At 40.2% G+C, this 16,425-nt stretch overlaps 2 protein-coding genes across 10 annotated transcripts in view; both read right to left on the bottom strand.

Annotated features, from left to right (window-relative positions):
- camk2d2 (calcium/calmodulin-dependent protein kinase (CaM kinase) II delta 2) overlaps positions 1-7,843 on the bottom strand; it is a 43,382-nt gene extending 35,539 nt beyond the window's left edge. For 3 of the 9 annotated variants that reach the window (XM_017434919.3, XM_017435002.3, XM_017434842.3), the window contains exons 1-2: positions 7,355-7,839; positions 2,783-2,877 (exon numbers count right to left, since the gene is read on the bottom strand). In XM_017434919.3, the coding sequence (XP_017290408.1) occupies positions 2,783-2,877; positions 7,355-7,416 (157 nt within the window). In that variant the 5' untranslated portion in view covers positions 7,417-7,839. Of the gene's footprint in view, positions 1-2,782; positions 2,878-7,354 lie in introns of all 9 variants that reach the window. The other 6 variants (XM_017435082.3, XM_017435165.3, XM_017434678.3 and 3 more) reach the window with 5 other exon arrangements.
- Positions 7,844-10,305: 2,462 nt separating this feature from the next.
- Positions 10,306-11,388, bottom strand: LOC108248985 (interleukin-8-like). The gene is made up of 4 exons (XM_017438117.3): positions 11,120-11,388; positions 10,870-11,011; positions 10,682-10,768; positions 10,306-10,569 (listed from the first exon to the last, which is right to left on the bottom strand). Exons 1-4 carry the CDS (start codon positions 11,184-11,186, stop codon positions 10,527-10,529), a joined length of 339 nt encoding a protein of 112 aa, XP_017293606.1. The 5' UTR covers positions 11,187-11,388; the 3' UTR covers positions 10,306-10,526.
- Positions 11,389-16,425: the final 5,037 nt, after the last annotated feature.

The raw sequence follows: 16,425 nt of genomic DNA on the forward strand, positions 1-16,425 counted from the left end.
CTTTAGCACAAAGAGATTCAAACAACAGCCCTATCACAACCAGTTTTAGCCCACAACAGCTTTACGTAATTCTGAGACTACCCACAAGTAGTGGGCAGGCTGCTGTGGCATTTAGTGCGCATTTGAGAAGCACCACCGTAAAAAGGACATAAAAGCATGTCTCAAGTTGCTGCCGTTTCCTTGAAGGCATCTCCATGTTTGGTTGTTATGAGGTGTGGATCTAAAGAGCCTTAGGACAGTTTCAAGTTCAGGGAATGTGCGTAATGGGCGTCGGTGTGCCATTAGAGCAGGTCAGTAAACAGAGTTTGGAGGTTGGTACGATGTCTGTGGTGCTTTAAATTATAGCAACCACAGCCACTGAAAAACACAAATGAACTCAATCAAGTGGAAACTGTCCAGTCTTACAAGGCTCATTCTGCACACTCCTGCTGCGTTAGATTTCTCACAAAATGAACTCAAAGTCTACCAGCAGAAGCAGCATTTTTTGCTGTATGAGCTGCCTCTGTGGCAGACAACACCCCCATAAGCTGCTGCTGCTGCAGAGGAAAATTACAGAAGTGTTTGCACTTCCTATTGAGAGATTTGAGGTGGGTTGGCACAGAACAACTAATTTCAGGTATGAACCACTGAGCCCCAGATATGATGTGATTTATGTTTTTGAACATTTGTTGATCCTGGTTTTTCCTCTTCCTATCTTGCCATCTGAGTTCACTTGCTTCCTGTTCCTATTCAGCACAAGTGCATCTATATTCCTAAATACAACCTGATGAATTTTAATTTTGACCTCAAGTAGTTGTAAAAAAATTCAGAAATATTATATCAGAAATCATACCTTAACCTTTTACAAGAGGTTAACTTTGTTTAATGCATTATTAATAGTTACATCAAGAAAACACAGATGGACCGTTAATTGACCATTCATCCTCCCATTTTCTTCTACTCATTCATGGTCAAGTTTGTGAAGGCAACAAGTCCAGAATGGAAACCAAGACAACACTCTCCAGCCTGAGGAATCACAAGGTGTTCCAAGGCCAGTAAGAGGATTTAAAAACCCTCCAGCAAATTCCGGGTCTTTTCCAGACTTTCCTCTAGGTGAAACATATCTGTTAACCCCCCCGGAGGCAGGTGCCCAGGAGACATCCTAATCAGAAGCCAGAACCACCTCAACCGACTTTTTTCAATGCAGAGCGCAGGGGCTTTACTCCATTTTCCCCCCGGATGACAGTGCTCCCATCCTAACTCTAAAGCTGAGCAACTCTAGAAAAGAAATATGCTTTCAGCCACATGTATTCAGGATCTTGTTCTTTTGGTACTGATTCATGCCTCATGACCACATAAGTAAGGGTTGGAACAAAAATGGAGCAGTAAATTGAGAGCTTTGCCTTTCAGCTCCTTCGAGGCCCCGATCCATCAGTCCATCTCTTGCTCCATCCTGCCATTACTTGTGAGCAAGACTCCCAGGCACTTGAACTTCTCCGTTTCAGATAAAGGCTCACCGCAGACACAGAAGGAGAAATCAGCCTTATATGGTTAATTGGCCTTTATTTGCAAATAACACAAAAAATGTTTGTTTTGTTAAAAAGCATAAAAGAAGAAGAAAAAAAGAATGCTGGCTGCCACATAAAGGCATTTTTAAAGTCTGTGAAAATATCATTCTAAGGCACCAGTTCATAACTTTACAGCTAGAAAGAATTTAAAAACATTGAGAGAAGGAACATATGTGTGAATGTATGTAAAAACACGCAGGAGAATTACGTGACAGTGATGGTGGAGAAACAGTAGGACCTGTTTTAAATGTATAATTATGAACTTATGTATACTTTAATGCTTGTTTACCAGTTTTTTTATTTAAAAAAGCCCAATGTTGGTACTAACAGTGGGAAGATATGGAAATAGGGTTGTAAAAAATTATTTCGCATATCGTCGAATATTGTCAGGGGTTTTGGGGTGTGGGGGTGACACTGCAGTAAAAAGTCACAAGCTGGTCCGACTCCAACGAGGATCTCAGGTGACTGCTCAACCAGTTGGATTCTTTACGCTTCATAAAAAACTGTTTCATAAAAAAAAAAAAGAAAAGACTCTGAAGAAAGTGGAGTAAAACACATGTCTTCCATTGCATGTATACAGTTTTAGATGCTTGTGTTGTCTGATACCAGTGGCTGGTTTTTACAAAAACAAGTAAATAGTGGGAAAACTTGAACTCTGGCTGAAGAAAAGGAGAAGACCTTAGAGGCACAAAACGCCACTGGTTAGTATACCCAAATAGGCTGGGTCACGTCTGCCCTCGCGCATGCATGTTTGTGAGTGTGTCTTTATGAGCTACAGTATAAATATATGTGTGTGTGTCCCAAGCCTGAGGCAACCAGGCCAGCAGCTACAATTACAATGACGGATGTGAAAGAACTGGGTCGGCTTCTCAAGAGATCTGCCCCTGGGACGACAAGACCAGCCAGAGCCCTGAATCAATACAGAACACATGCACACACACACACACACAAATAAGGTTGTGTGTGACTAACATTTGCATAGAAACCATAATGACGAATATGAATAACACAAAAAAGGAGGGAAAACAGCCCACCACAAGTGCAAGGGAGTCTGTCTGTCACTGACATTAAAAGCCTCAAACACGTGCCTTCACACACACATACACACACGTTCCCTCTCAGAGCCTGAAGCCCATTTCAGAGCTCATCAGCATGTAACTCTGTGACAACCAGGGATTTTTTTGTTTTTCTTTGAGCTCATGCGTAGTGTGTGCTTACGCATGTGTGCTTCCTACCTCTTGCAGAAAGCTTCTTGGTGTTGATGATTTTGGCAGCATACTCCTGTCCTGAGGAGATCTTCACACACCTCCTGACCACAGAGAATGCACCCCTTGAATTGAACACAATTGGAATAAGAAATTAGAGGAAAAAGGCATTTTATGAATACTACTCTGAATTTTATGACAGTAACACATCTCAAAATAATGGCGACAGGGAGGAGCATTGTGCAACTAATTAACTTAGTTGGCAACAGGTATAAAAAAGAACATTTTAGAGAAGAAGTAAAAATGGGCAGAGGTTCACCAGTCTGCAGAACACGGAATCTAAAAATAGTGTAACAGTTTCAGAGTTATGTTGCTTAACGTAAAATTGAAATTATCCACAAATGCAGGTTAAAACTCTATCAGGCAAAGAAGAAGCCAGATGTGAACACCACTCAGAAATGCTGCCATCTTTTCTACGCCAAATCTTCTTTAAAAAGAACTGAGTCAAAGAGGAAAACTGTTCTGTTGTCAGACAAATCAAAATTTGAAACTCTGTTTGTAAAACACAGATATCACAACCTCCATACTAAGGAGGAGAGGGACCATCCAGCCTGTTATCAGTGCACAGTTCAGAAGCCTGCCTCTCTGATGGTATGGGCATGCATTAGTGCCTCTGGCATGGGCAGCTCACACAGCTGGAAAGACTCCATCAATGCAGAAAAGTAAATACAAGTTTTTGATTAACATATGCTCTTATTCAGATGACATTTTTTCAGGGAAGGCCTTGCATATTTCAGCAAGACAATGCTGAACCTCAGACTGCATCCACTGAACCTCAGACTGCATCCACTCCAGCAGCAGGGCTTCATAGTAGAAGAGTCCAGCTGCTGAAATGACCTGCCTGCAGCCCAGATCTCTCACTAATTGAAAAGATCTGGTGCATCATGAAACAAAACAAAAAATTCTGCAAAGAAGACCCAGGACTGCTGAACAGCTAGAATCCTACATCAGACAAGAATGGGTCAATATTCCCTCTAAAACAGCTTCTCTCCTCAGCTCCAAAACATAAAAAAAAAACTGTTGTTAAACAAAAAGGGGATGCTTCATAGAGGGAAATATGGAACTGGTCCATGTTTCCCTATATGAAGCATCCCCTGTTCCCATGGACCTGTTCCATATTTTTTTAGATGCGTTGCTGCCGTCAAATTCAAAATTACATTTTTTTTCTCAAACAAAATGGTAACATTTCTCCCAACTTTTTTGGAGTTTGGGGTTATCATTATTTTAATTAGCCTTTTTTTCAGTAGCATTTATTTATTTATTATGAATTAGACATTGAGTAAAAATTCCACCGTGAAACTGAATTAATGCTATCAATGCAGTAGTCAGTAGCAGCATTTGTCACAGTGTACCCCTCACTGCATTTACAGTACACTTTGTCCAAATCTCCACGCACTGACTAAAGTGTCAGCGTTCCTTATTATTCCTTCAGCTACGTGTTGCTCAGGTGTGTCAGGGACATTTGTGAAGATCACAAAACTAGGTCGTCTATATTTGAGGTAAAGGGAGAAGCAGAGTGCTGCGTCTAATGCGGCCTTGGAGAGAGATCCACCTGCCTCGAGTCTGCTCAGCTCTGCAGCAGCGTTAGTATTCACCACGGCTCGTCCTGAAGAGATCAAACTGAGAATATTCATCATTACCTCAAATCAATCCTGATGTCTGACACACTGCACTTCTAAAATCAGATAGCTGTAGTTCCTGCATATCATGTTGCTGGATTAAATCAGTGTGACAAAGTGAAAAATAGATGATTCCCCGTGTCTGTGTTATGACTCGCTGATGAGCACACAGCGATGTGTAGCATGTTATCTAACGTGCTCTGGCATGAGCAGCTTGCCACTGAAGCTTACCTCTAATTTATAGAGGATTTGCTAAAGAAAAAAAAAATCATAACATAGCATGTTACATAAGAACAGGCCAGTATAGTGGGATAGGATGGCATTATGAACCACATCTGCAGAGACCTACAAGGCTGTAAGTAAGGTAAATTAAGGGTCAAGGCAGAAAATGAACCAACTGTTCATTTTTAATGGCTCCAAAGTTGAATAGAACTGGGTCCACTTTACAACATGTTATAAAGGTTTTATAAATGATGCAGTTATAAATTAAGTTGTAAGCACCTTAAAAACCATTATAGAGCAATTACAGTGCATTAAATAGAAAGCAAAACGGTGACCTGTTTTTTGACAAATATTGAGACTACATTTTTTTTTATCTATATTGCTTCAAAGTCTTTTTAAATTGTATTTTCAACATTTAACATTTGTCAGGAACATCTTAATAAACATCTTAGACAAATGCAGAAGTTGCCTCAATTTATGAAACTATTTAGTGTTTATCATAGCCTTATAATAAAGCATTAATAAATCCTTCATAAAAGTAGCCTTACTAAAGAGGTACAGAGCAGTATAGAAGCAGAGAAGACATTATTAAGTTACAAAACTTGTAAAAGATTGAACAACCCTGTCTTGGATTTTCAGGAGCTGAACTTTCAGCTAAGTTTCAAAAGTCTATTTTTTGGAACCAGCATTTGTCTCAATTTATGGAACTTCTGCATCCAAATCTTTAATTTGTATAGCTTACATTTGACTATCTGTAAAACACGGAAGCAGCTATTATTGTTGATAAAACAAAGCATATATTGTCTTTAACAGGTGAATCTGAATGTAACAGTATATTTGGTTTTATTCATTTTACGGAGATCTGTCATCATGTAGGAATCTAAAATGTTTTATGTATGATTACAAATAGCTGATAAACTTGTGCTTAATATAGTGGAAATGATGCTGCAGTGCTCAACAAATCAGGTGAGTTTAATATAAATGAAAGCCACATGACGTCACGGGTAAATAAAGGCCTAGCATTCCTTGAAGGAACCTTGAAAATAAAATTGATTGGATGTGGTGGCGATCTTAAATTGCACTGACTTCAAAAGTTAATCCAATCTTTAAATTCTCAAACTTTCCCCAAAATCCATCCAGTGGTTCATGCAATATTTTGTTAACAGGCAATCAGGGCTGACACCAAAAGTTCATGCTAACGTTTTACCCAAAAAATCTTGCACAATGAGTACCACTTGAGGTACGTGTTGTGAATGACTCTCATCTATTACCAAACCAAGTATTACCCCAAGAGGTGCAAAACTTCCTGAATTATAGCAATTTTGGTGATTTCTAAGTTCAGTTGGCGGTGGCAATTATCTTAGATTGGGTTGGCTCCAAAAGTTAATCGGTTGTAGACGTACAGCCAGTGATTATTTTCCGAAAGTTTCATTGAAATCCGTCAAGTGGTTCAGGAGATATTTTGCTAACAGACAGAGTTGACCCACCCCAATGGTTAAATTTGTGAACACAGATCTGACGTTCATAGGTTAGCACTGCTATCGCACCAGGTTTGATCTCAATATCTGTAAAAGTGGCTAAGTTATAGGCATTTTTGTTTTTGCTACGGTTGTTTAGTTGTGGCAGCCATCTTGAATGGGTTCATTTTAAAAGTTAATCAGTTATAGATGTACATCTTATAAACAGTTTCTGAGAGTTTCGTTAAAATCTGTTCACTGGTTCAATGGGATATTTTACTAATGCTATAGACACAAATTATTATTGTCAATCTGAATGTTACAGTATGTTTTGGTTATATTCCTTCCTTTAAAAAAAAGGGGGGGGGGGGGGGTTAAGCTACATATATTTCTTGGTAAAAACAGAAGGTGTTGGCGTGAATGCAGCAAAAAGGAGCATAAAGATAGAACGTTTAGCTGAAGAAGAAGAGCCCATCTTTCTCACCAGAAACACAGAGTGCGCTCTAACAACAAGGGGAGGACTGCAACAGGATATACAAGCATATAGGCCAACAGATGAACACACACACACTTTTAAAGCCATGCATGTCTGCTGGTGCTCACACATCCTGCTCTCCTCCACCTCTCTCAGAGGGTGAGGTGAGGAAGTCCCTGCCGGGCTCCGATCACTGACCGCAGGTCGGCTCTTGGCCGAGGAGCTGCGTGGTGGTGTTGTCGCATTACAGCGCGCGTGTATTTCTGTCACGCGGGGAGGGGGGGAGTGATGGAGGTGGAGCGGGGGTGGGGGGTTGGGTTACTAAATCTCGCCCTTGCACACACACCTTGGGCTTTTCAGTAACGGACCCGCCCACCCCCCAGCTGTGGCACCGCAGGTATCCAGATGCAGCATCAGCCGCCGCGCAGGCGGGACGGAGGTAAATGACGGACACGCGCCGTATCTCCTCTCATGAACACAGAGAATACAGAGCGTTTACCNAAAAAAAAAAAAAAAAAAAAAAAAAAAAAAAAAAAAAAAAAAAAAAAAAAAAAAAAAAAAAAAAAAAAAAAAAAAAAAAAAAACACACGCACACACACTGCATTATCCAGGCTGCTGGATGATCAGGAGCGCGCGCGCACACAATCACAGAAACACAAACGCGCGGCGTCGAAATCCGCGTCCTTTAAACCCAAAGCGGCCTGTTACGTAACTGCCATTTTCGCTGTGCTGGTTCCCCGAACAAGAAAGCAAAGCATCGTGTCCTTACTTCCCCAGCTCCTCGAACAGCTGATACTCGTCGGTGAAGCGCGTGCAGATCGTCAAGGCCATCCTGAGAGCAGGTGCCACCGGGGGCGAGTGGTGCTGCACGGACAGGCGCAGAGAGGCGGACTGGGGGGGTGCGCTCGCAGGCTGGGGTCGCCCTCACTCACTCACTCACACGGCCGTCGACACCGCTCGGTTTTTGTCCTGAACCCGCAACGCAAAAGGGACGGGTTCACGCGCAGCCAGAGCGCCTCGGCTGGGATGTCTTTCTCTCTCTCTCTCTCTCTGATGGAATGACGTTTTCTGTTGTTGTTGTTGTTGTTGTGTATCACCCCTCCTCTTCCTCTCTTCCCTTCACATCCAGTGGGCTGTCACGGCTCGCGGACGCAGCATGCTGTGTGCGCCTCGGTGGCTCCTGAGCGGCGTCCGTCCCCGCTGTCGACACGCGCGCATCAGACGCCGCACTTACCGCACCTACCCCCAGCCGCGCGTTCAGGCCCCGCCCCTTTGCCTGCATCCACGACACCCGCCAGGCCAATGGCAACAAGCAGCCTCACAAAAACGGAGAAAAAGGGAGCTGACATTGCTGTAAAACTACACAGTAAAAAAAAAAAAAAAAAAGCCTTATTGGTATTTGTGAGAACGCAAAAAAGAAAAGAAATCACACTGGTTGTGCAGAAGAATGCTCAGGGTGCATATATGAATAATTTCGGTTTATTTAAACCTCAAAATCCTCCTTTTACAGACATTTGTCATTGGCTTTCTATGAGAATAACTCTTCTTTCAGATGCATTTACCTCCTAAATAAAATAGAATTATAGCAGATATTGAAATCGTGCAGTCTTGAGTATTTGCGTTTCATATCAGTCTTAAAGTATATCCACAACAGAGGGAGGGAGGGAACAAAGATGAAAACATCCAAGATGATCTGATGTGGTCTGGTTTGTTTGTATTTGTTCCATCCGAGTGTGACAGAGGTGTTCATGTAAAACTTTCCAATGCACCTGTTGGCAAATGGTTGCCTTGACATGATGCAACCAATTGTGCACCTTGCAAAACTGTATGGGCACAGCCTCCCCATCTTTAAAATACAGTTAGGAAGTTGCGTAAAATGTAAATAAAAACAGAATGCAATAATTTGCAAATCTCAAAAAGCCATATTTTATTCACAACGGAACATAGCAAACACATCAGATGTTAAACTAAGAAATTGACCCTTTTTTTTGTTGTTGTTGAGAAAAACAGCTCAATGTTTCCCTCTGTGAAGCATCATTTCTTCTTTGACCAACAGTCTGTAAACATCTAGGAGCTGAGGAGAGCAGCTGCTGGAGGTTTTAGAGAGAATGTTGACCCATTCTGTCTGATGGAGGATTCTAGCTGTTCAACAGTCCTGGGTCTTCTTTGCTGATTATTTGTTTCATGATGCTTCAAATGTTTTCAGCTGGTGAGAGGTCTGGACTGCAGGCAGGTCAGTTCAGCAGCTGAACTCTTACTTCTACTATGAAGCCCTGCTGCTGGACTGGATGCAGTCTGAAGTTTAGTATTGTCTAGGTGAAATATGCAAGACCTTCTCATAAAAGACTTCATCTTTATAAAAGCACATGTTGTTTCAAAACCTTTATATACATTTCTGCATTAATGGAGCCTTTCCAGATGTGTAAGCTGTCCATGCGGCAGGCTCTAAAGCACCCCCATACCATCAGAGAGGCAGGCTTTTAAACTGTGCACTGAAAACAGGCTCTCCTCTTTGGTGTAAATGACATGGTGTCATGGTTTTCTGTAAGAATTTTAAACTTTGATTCGTCTAACCACAGAACAGTTCTCCACTTTGTCTCAGTCCATTTTAAATGATCTTTGGTCCAGAGAAGACAGCAGCATTTCTGGATGGTGTTCACATCTGGCTTCTTCTTTGCCTGATTGAGCTTTGACCAGCATCTGTTTACAGACAGTGATTTGTGGAAGTGTTCCTGAGCTCATGTAGAGATGCTGATAACAGAATCAGACCTGTTTTTAATGCAGAGCTGCCTGAAGATCACAGCATCCAATACTGACTCTCAGTTTTATCCTTTGAGCTCAGAGATTTCTCCAGATTTTTTAAATCTGTTGATGTCGTGAACTGTAGAAGTCTTACCATTTTTTCAATGAGGAACATTATTCTGAAATGGTTCCACAATTTTTAAACAGTTTTTCACATATTGATGAACCTCTGCCGATCTTTACTTCTCAGAGATTCAGCCTCTCTAAAATACTTTCTCACACTCGGTCCTCTTACTGACCTGTTGTCAATTAGTTGCAAAATGCTCCTCAGGCTGTTTCTGATTTATACTACTTACTTTATCAGCCTTTTGTCGACCCTGTCTCAACTTTTTTGAGGTAAAACAATAGGTAATTCTGAATTTGATGACAGCAAAATTCAGAATTACCTATTGTTTTCCCAAAGAATTTACAACTTTTTGATATTTTCTGTGTTCTATTGTGAATAAAATATGGGTTTATGAGATTTACAGATCATTGCATTCTGTTTTCATTTTCTTTAAAAGTAATTCAGATAAAAAAAAGACTGTAAAAATCTATTGTTTAACATGTGCAAAACTCATGTGATGATCCACTGTAACACTGAAGTTTCAATTTCTGTCAGTTTATTTTTTTATATGTAAAAATGTAAGATAAACACTTATTGATCTGCCCCAAAATAAATACATGTCAAAAATTTAGACTTGAAAGATGCCCCACAGAACTGAGAAGTTTAGATAGATAGATAGATAGATAGATAGATAGATAGATAGATAGATAGATAGATAGATAGATAGATAGATAGATAGATAGATAGATAGATAGATAGATAGATAGATAGATAGATAGATAGATAGATAGATAGATAGATAGATAGATAGATAGATAGATAGATCGTGCATAACTATTTGTTTTTTTTTACCAAAAATCAAGAACGTTTTGTTGATGTCAAGATATTTTATTCAGAAATCTTTAAATAGTATAAATACAAAGATAAATAAATACATTAACAAGAGAAAGGAATTTGAATGCAACATATAAATAAAAAGCATGTTTGATACAAACTACATGTGCAAGATTCTGTTGTCATTCCCAACAATGAAGTGAAAGTGTGATGACCTCATCGTCAAGTCGGAAGATGTTTCTCATTCTTTAAAATTTGTTCATTGAGGGAGAGCTTCTTCTGCAGCTCTTCTAGGTTTTTTGCTGCAGATAAAATAAACAGGAAGAAAAAAATTACTTTCTGCATCAGAATCTAAAATTTTTCATACTAAGCCAGTAGTTTCCTCATCGGACGTGTGTCTAAGGCGACTCTTACCTGGCCATCATCCTCTCGATCACTTGTTGCACCCATGGAGCTTTGGGGTCCAGGCAAATCTCCTGACCTGTCTTCTTCAGCGTGGCACTGCAACACAAAGCCATGAACACGGGGGGTAAGTTCTCACTCAGCTCACAACATAGTCATGACAGTTCCTGCCTAAATGAGGAGAGGACTTTTCTCCTTACATGATCTCAGCCTCCTCGCAGTGGGAGTTGGCGGGGATCAGCTCGACCTTCCCGATGTGCCGGATGATGGGTCTGCTCTCCGTCTTGATGCAGCGACAGTGCAGCTCCACTCCCAAGCTCCTCGGGCTCCTCAGGCTCTTCCCTGCGTGGGGATCAGAGTAGCACATGGTCACAAAATGCCGAGAACTCTCAGTGCACAGAAGAAAAGATGACAGAGAGAGGCCGCATGTTGTTTTAAAATGAAGCTCACCTTCGCTGATGCCAAGGAAGGCCAGGAACACCACAACAGAGAGGGCAATAACTGTGCTACTCTTCATTTTGCCTTGAACAGATTCTGTATTAAGCAACGGTGACGGATAAAAATGTCTATCAGAGGACTGTCTAAAACCACTGAAAGCTGTTCCTTATTCTGCTCTGGGTTTCTCTTTCTCAGTTCCTCCTTTCCTCTTCTCTTCCAGGTCGAGCGGCTTTCTCCGGCTGCCGTTTGAATGTGGCAGGGAGAGAAGCCTCCTCGTTTTTATTTTGCTCCGCGACGTGAGTCACTTCCTTCTTTTCCGGGAGATTGTGCAATGTGGGAGTCTTTGCAGCCGAGTGGGAATTTACAGCCACACTTGACTGGCTCCTTCACTCAACGACTTTTACTGCTTCCCATTTATCAGGAGGCGGCCTGGATCAACAAGTGACACTCATTCCGAGGTGCCTTGAGGAAAAACACTGAGTGACTGAAATCCAGCAACAAACTGAGTAATGTGTGACTTGTAGCGCTTTAACCTTATGCATCAAAGTTCATGTACCTCAGGGGTATGTTACATCAAGCTCGTTAGGTTACAGATTGATCAACCCACAAATATTTCACTGATGACATGTAAGCAGCAATAATTACACGGAATCTGTGACAATTGAATTGGTACAAGGTTTTGTGAAATTTCCAACTATGTTTTCGCGCAGGTCTGTGTGTGTGTGTGTGTGTGTGTGTGTGTGTGTGTGTGTTCAGGCGTCCGTCTGTTAACAATATATCTCATGAACCACTGGACAAATTTTAATAAAGCTTGTAGAAAATAATCATTGGAAAAACACCTACAGCTTGGATTCAAGATGGTCACCACAGCTAAGTGAAGTGAAGCGACGCAAGATTTATTTATATCGCACTTTTCAGCAACAAGGCAATCCAAAGCGCTTTACAACAGAAATAAAAACAGAATCCAATACAGCAGGCACATAATGAAACACATCAATCATGTATAATCTAAAAGAAATATAAGATAATCTAAGTAAAATCATGAAACTAAACATATCTAAACAGACATTAGCCATCACAAAAATGTCTGTAACCCGGTCAGTTTTGGGGACATTGCTCAGAGGCTTTCGCCACACGTGCTCTGAGTGCGACATCCCACGATATCGCATGAGACTCATCTACAACGCATCTACAAGGATGCGATACGCATTCCTTCAAGGAGTGCTGGGCCTTTAATTATTTCATTAAACTGCGCCTCTGATTACCTGCCCTTTAAAGAGGACATGGAGAAATCATTTCTTATGAGTAAAAATTAATCATTTCTTGAGTTGTAATTGTAGATGTTTGTGCATCATTAAGGTCTTGCGATTGTAACTTGAACAATCTTATCAAAACATTATGAATTGTAAATTCATGCTTGTGGCATTTCCTTAACAAGCAGCTGGCAGCGTGCCGAAATGTTTCATGGGACTGGGTTCTGATGCAACCTCAGCAAGCTCCAACACATCCGTTCAAACGTCACAGCAACAGCAAAAACCAGTAGAAAGCATCAGGTCATCTATGAACAATGGATCAAATCTTGAGCCATATTAGTTTATCCTTTTTAGCACACTGTATTCAAATAATTTAGGGTTAGGTGTTAAGGCGTGAATGTAGTTTCATGGTAAAGTTAGGTTTAAGCTTCACAAATACTGTAAATGAAAGTCGATAACGTTCTTATGGGGATAGAAATAAAAACACTGGTGTGCACACACATGTATGTTTATTTAAATACTTAATACTTATTTAGACGGTATTTTCATATAAAAAGAAATCAATAAAAGCTTGAAACAGAAAGGAAAAGACATATGTTTCATACATGTCCATTTATTTTAAATACATGGAAATGAAAATCAGATATGGTTAAATACAGACAGTTTCACTTGAACTTTTTTAATATTTTCTATTTCTATGCTTTAGCTGAGATTACTATAACACATGTGACCAGCATAAGGCAGATATCAAATGACCGTTTTATTCCACTTCCTTAAAAACTAACTCACGAGCTGGTGGCACTTTGCTTTTTCTTTCAATATCATATTAAAAATGGGAAACTTGCTCAGATTCTGTCTGTTTATGGCATTTCATGTCTTTGTGAACACAACATTTGTAACAATTTGTAACTTTACTGCAATTACAGCCAAGATTTCTAGGGCAGAGTCACACACACACGAAACAGAGGAAACAGACTCTGACCACCACAGATAATCACAGGAAGTAAGAAAAAAAAATGATTCGTTGGCAGCATTACGTAATGACATGTGGATATTCAAAAATTTCCCCCCAAAAATCACAAGTGTGACAAGAGAGCCCCTCAGCAACCATGTTGTCATTTTAGTGACAGTTGCATTAATTTGCTAAAAAAAAATCAACCGCTTCCACATTTTTTTTCCACCGCAAGTATTAAAAACTTTGATCGATAGCTTTTACACAATTTCATAGAAAGACGGTCAGACTGCAAAGATTGGATTTGATTGTAGAACAATATGCGCAAAAATATTACAGTAAATTCTACCTTAGTCCAGACTTTGAGAGATGTCCTTTTCCCATTTTAACAACAAATTTAGAAATATTTCAGTAGATCAGTGATTCCCAAACCCCCTAAAATAACAATGCCAAAACTCGCCACCTCAAACATCCTTGTTTGTACTACACAAACATTGTTTAAAAAGTTTTAAAGTTTTTTTTGTTACATTTATGACTATTGTCTTTATCTTTTGTAACAATTCTTATAAAAAAGGGTCAAATGAATAGTATTTAAATGTTGTTTGATGTCTTACCTTCATCTTAATGTTTTGTGACTTACAGTGAGGGCATGGGCAAAACACAACTGGAAAGCTGGGAACAACCTTTGAACGATGCGTATCTGGTTCAAAACAACTGAAATCAGTAAAACCTGACATTCCACGAATGAATCTTAAAGAGAGTGAAAATAAAGCCTGGACATCATCTGCATTTAGGCCTAAAACTGAACTAAACCTTTTTGTGCCGAGTTATTACGATCATATCATTTGTTGTGCTGGCAGAAGTAGGCTAGGGATGATTGTTCAAAAACAGAAAAAAAATCTCTCTGAAGGTTGATCTTTTTATTTTTTACCAAGAGTTGTTTTCATTGACAGACTGCATAAGCCGACGTTGAAAGTGTCCCACTGTTTCGACCATGTGATAATTAATCTACAAACTTTTTACCGCGTTAAAAAAGAAAAGTTTCTAAAAGTTTCCTCCAACAAATCTGCTTTATTGAACATATTTTTGTCAGGATTTGGGTTTTGTTTTGTTGTTCTCTTTGAGATTTCTTTTGTTTTTAGGGTTATTGTTTTCATGTTGCCTTTGTATTGTTTCTGCCTCTTGTGTCCTGTCATTCACTTCTCCTCTGTTTATCTCTTGTCTTCCCACCACGCCCATCTTCACCTGTTCCTAGTTGGAATCACTCACTTTTGCCCACTTCCCCTAATTACCCTCAGCTTTAAAACCTGGTCACTTTCTCCACTTCCTCACTGGTTCATTGTCTCTGGTCTCCTTTTGTCCTTGAGCTTTGCCTTGCCTTGCCTCACCTCACCTCACCTCGTATTGCTGTTTTGTATTGCTTAGGATTTTTCTTATGTTTTGTTTCGCTGCCTCGTCAGCCATTTGTTTTTGTTTTTTATTTAAAAATAAATTTTCTTTTTTTCCTCACTTCATAAGGAGTCTGCGCATTGGGTTCGCCACTCTCTCTGCCCGTCATGACAATTTATACACAACAGATCAACCATCTAAAATGGGCATGGTAAAAAAGCAAGACTTTCATTGATTTTACCTAAAACAGATGCAGGGAACCGTGCCCAGAATTTCAGTTCAATCTGTGACTCTCTTGGGGTTTTTTTGTTTTGTTTTTTTTAAATCAAGATTTTTTTTTTTAAATCAAGATCAACATACATATTGCCAAAAGTATTCCCTCACCCATCTAAATCATTAAATTCAGATGTTCCAATCACGTCCACAGCCACATGTGTATAAAATCAAGCACCTAGACATGCAGATTACTTCTACAAACATCTGTTAAAGAATGGGTCGCTCTCAGCTCAGTGAATTCCAGCGTGGTACCGTGATAGGATGCCACTTGTGCCAGAGGTCCAGTCGTGAAATTTCTTCTCTACTAAATATTCCACATTCAGCTGTTAGTGGTGTTATAACAAAGTGGAAGTGATTGGGAATGACAGCAACTTGGCCACAGAGTGGTAGACCACGTAAAATCACAGAGCAGAATCAGAGGATGCTGAGGAGCATAAAGCACAGAAGTCACCAATGTTCTGCAGAGTCAACAGCTACAGAGAGCTTCATGGAATGGGTTTCCATGGCTGAGCAGCTGCATCCAAGCCTTCCTTCACCAAGTAAAAAGCTTCAGATGCAGTGGAGTAAAGCAGGCAGCCACTGGACTCTAGAGCAGTGGAGACGTGTTCACCGGAGTGATGAATCACGTTTCTCTGTCTGGGAATCTGATGAATGAGTCTGGGTTTGATGGTTGTCAGAAGAGCGGTTCTTGTCTTACGGCATTGATACAAGAGTAAAGTTTGGTGGAGGAAGGATCATGGTGTGGGGTTGTTTTTCAGGAGTTGAGCTCGGCTGCTTGGTTCCAGTGAAAGGAACTCGTAATGCTTCAGAATACCAAGACATTTTGGACAATTTTGTGGGAACACTTTTGTGGGAACAGTTTTGTGATGGCTCCTTCCTGTTCTAACATAATTTAGCACTCGGGAACAAAGAAAGTTTTATGGATGAGTGAATTTGGTGAGGAAGAACTTGACTGACCCGCACAGAGTCCTGACCTCAACCCGACAGAACACCTTTGGGATGAATCAGAGCAGAGACTGAGGCCCAGGCCTTCTGTCCAACATCAGAGTCAGAAATTCACATAAACACTGTGAAAACCTGTGAAAAGCTTTTATAGAAGAGTTGAAGCTGTTAGAGCTGCAAAGGTTAGGCCAAAATCAGATTAAACCCTATGGATTAAAAATAGGATGTTACTCAACCTCATATGTGTGTGAAGAAAGGTGAGTGAATACTTTTGGTAATATAGTGCACCTTGCTAGGGAGAAATAATTTCCTACATCTGTTCTAGATGTGGGAAATTGTCATTATCGTTTATCTAAACTTCATCACAGTTTAGATGAATGATACACTGCTTTATGCAATGTCTAAAAGTTCTCAGTGCATTATGCCTGAAAAGATTTGATGATTGATTTAGTTTTCATTTTACTTAATCCGTTTGGCCTCAGTGAGACTTGTGAACAAGTCTGGGG

Source organism: Kryptolebias marmoratus, linkage group LG3 (genome assembly GCF_001649575.2).
Source record: "Kryptolebias marmoratus isolate JLee-2015 linkage group LG3, ASM164957v2, whole genome shotgun sequence".
Taxonomy (NCBI): domain Eukaryota; kingdom Metazoa; phylum Chordata; class Actinopteri; order Cyprinodontiformes; family Rivulidae; genus Kryptolebias; species Kryptolebias marmoratus.

What these genes read in the sequence shown, in the direction of transcription:
- LOC108248985 (XM_017438117.3), bottom strand. Translation starts at nt 11,186, where the DNA reads ATGAAGAGTAGCACAGTTATTGCCCTCTCTGTTGTGGTGTTCCTGGCC. An exon ending in CTTCCTTGGCATCAGCGAAG is followed by an intron (nt 11,012 to 11,119) that starts GTGAGCTTCATT and finishes ATCCCCACGCAG; the next exon opens with GGAAGAGCCTGAGGAGCCCG. An exon ending in ATCGAGAGGATGATGGCCAG is followed by an intron (nt 10,570 to 10,681) that starts GTAAGAGTCGCC and finishes TTTTATCTGCAG; the next exon opens with CAAAAAACCTAGAAGAGCTG.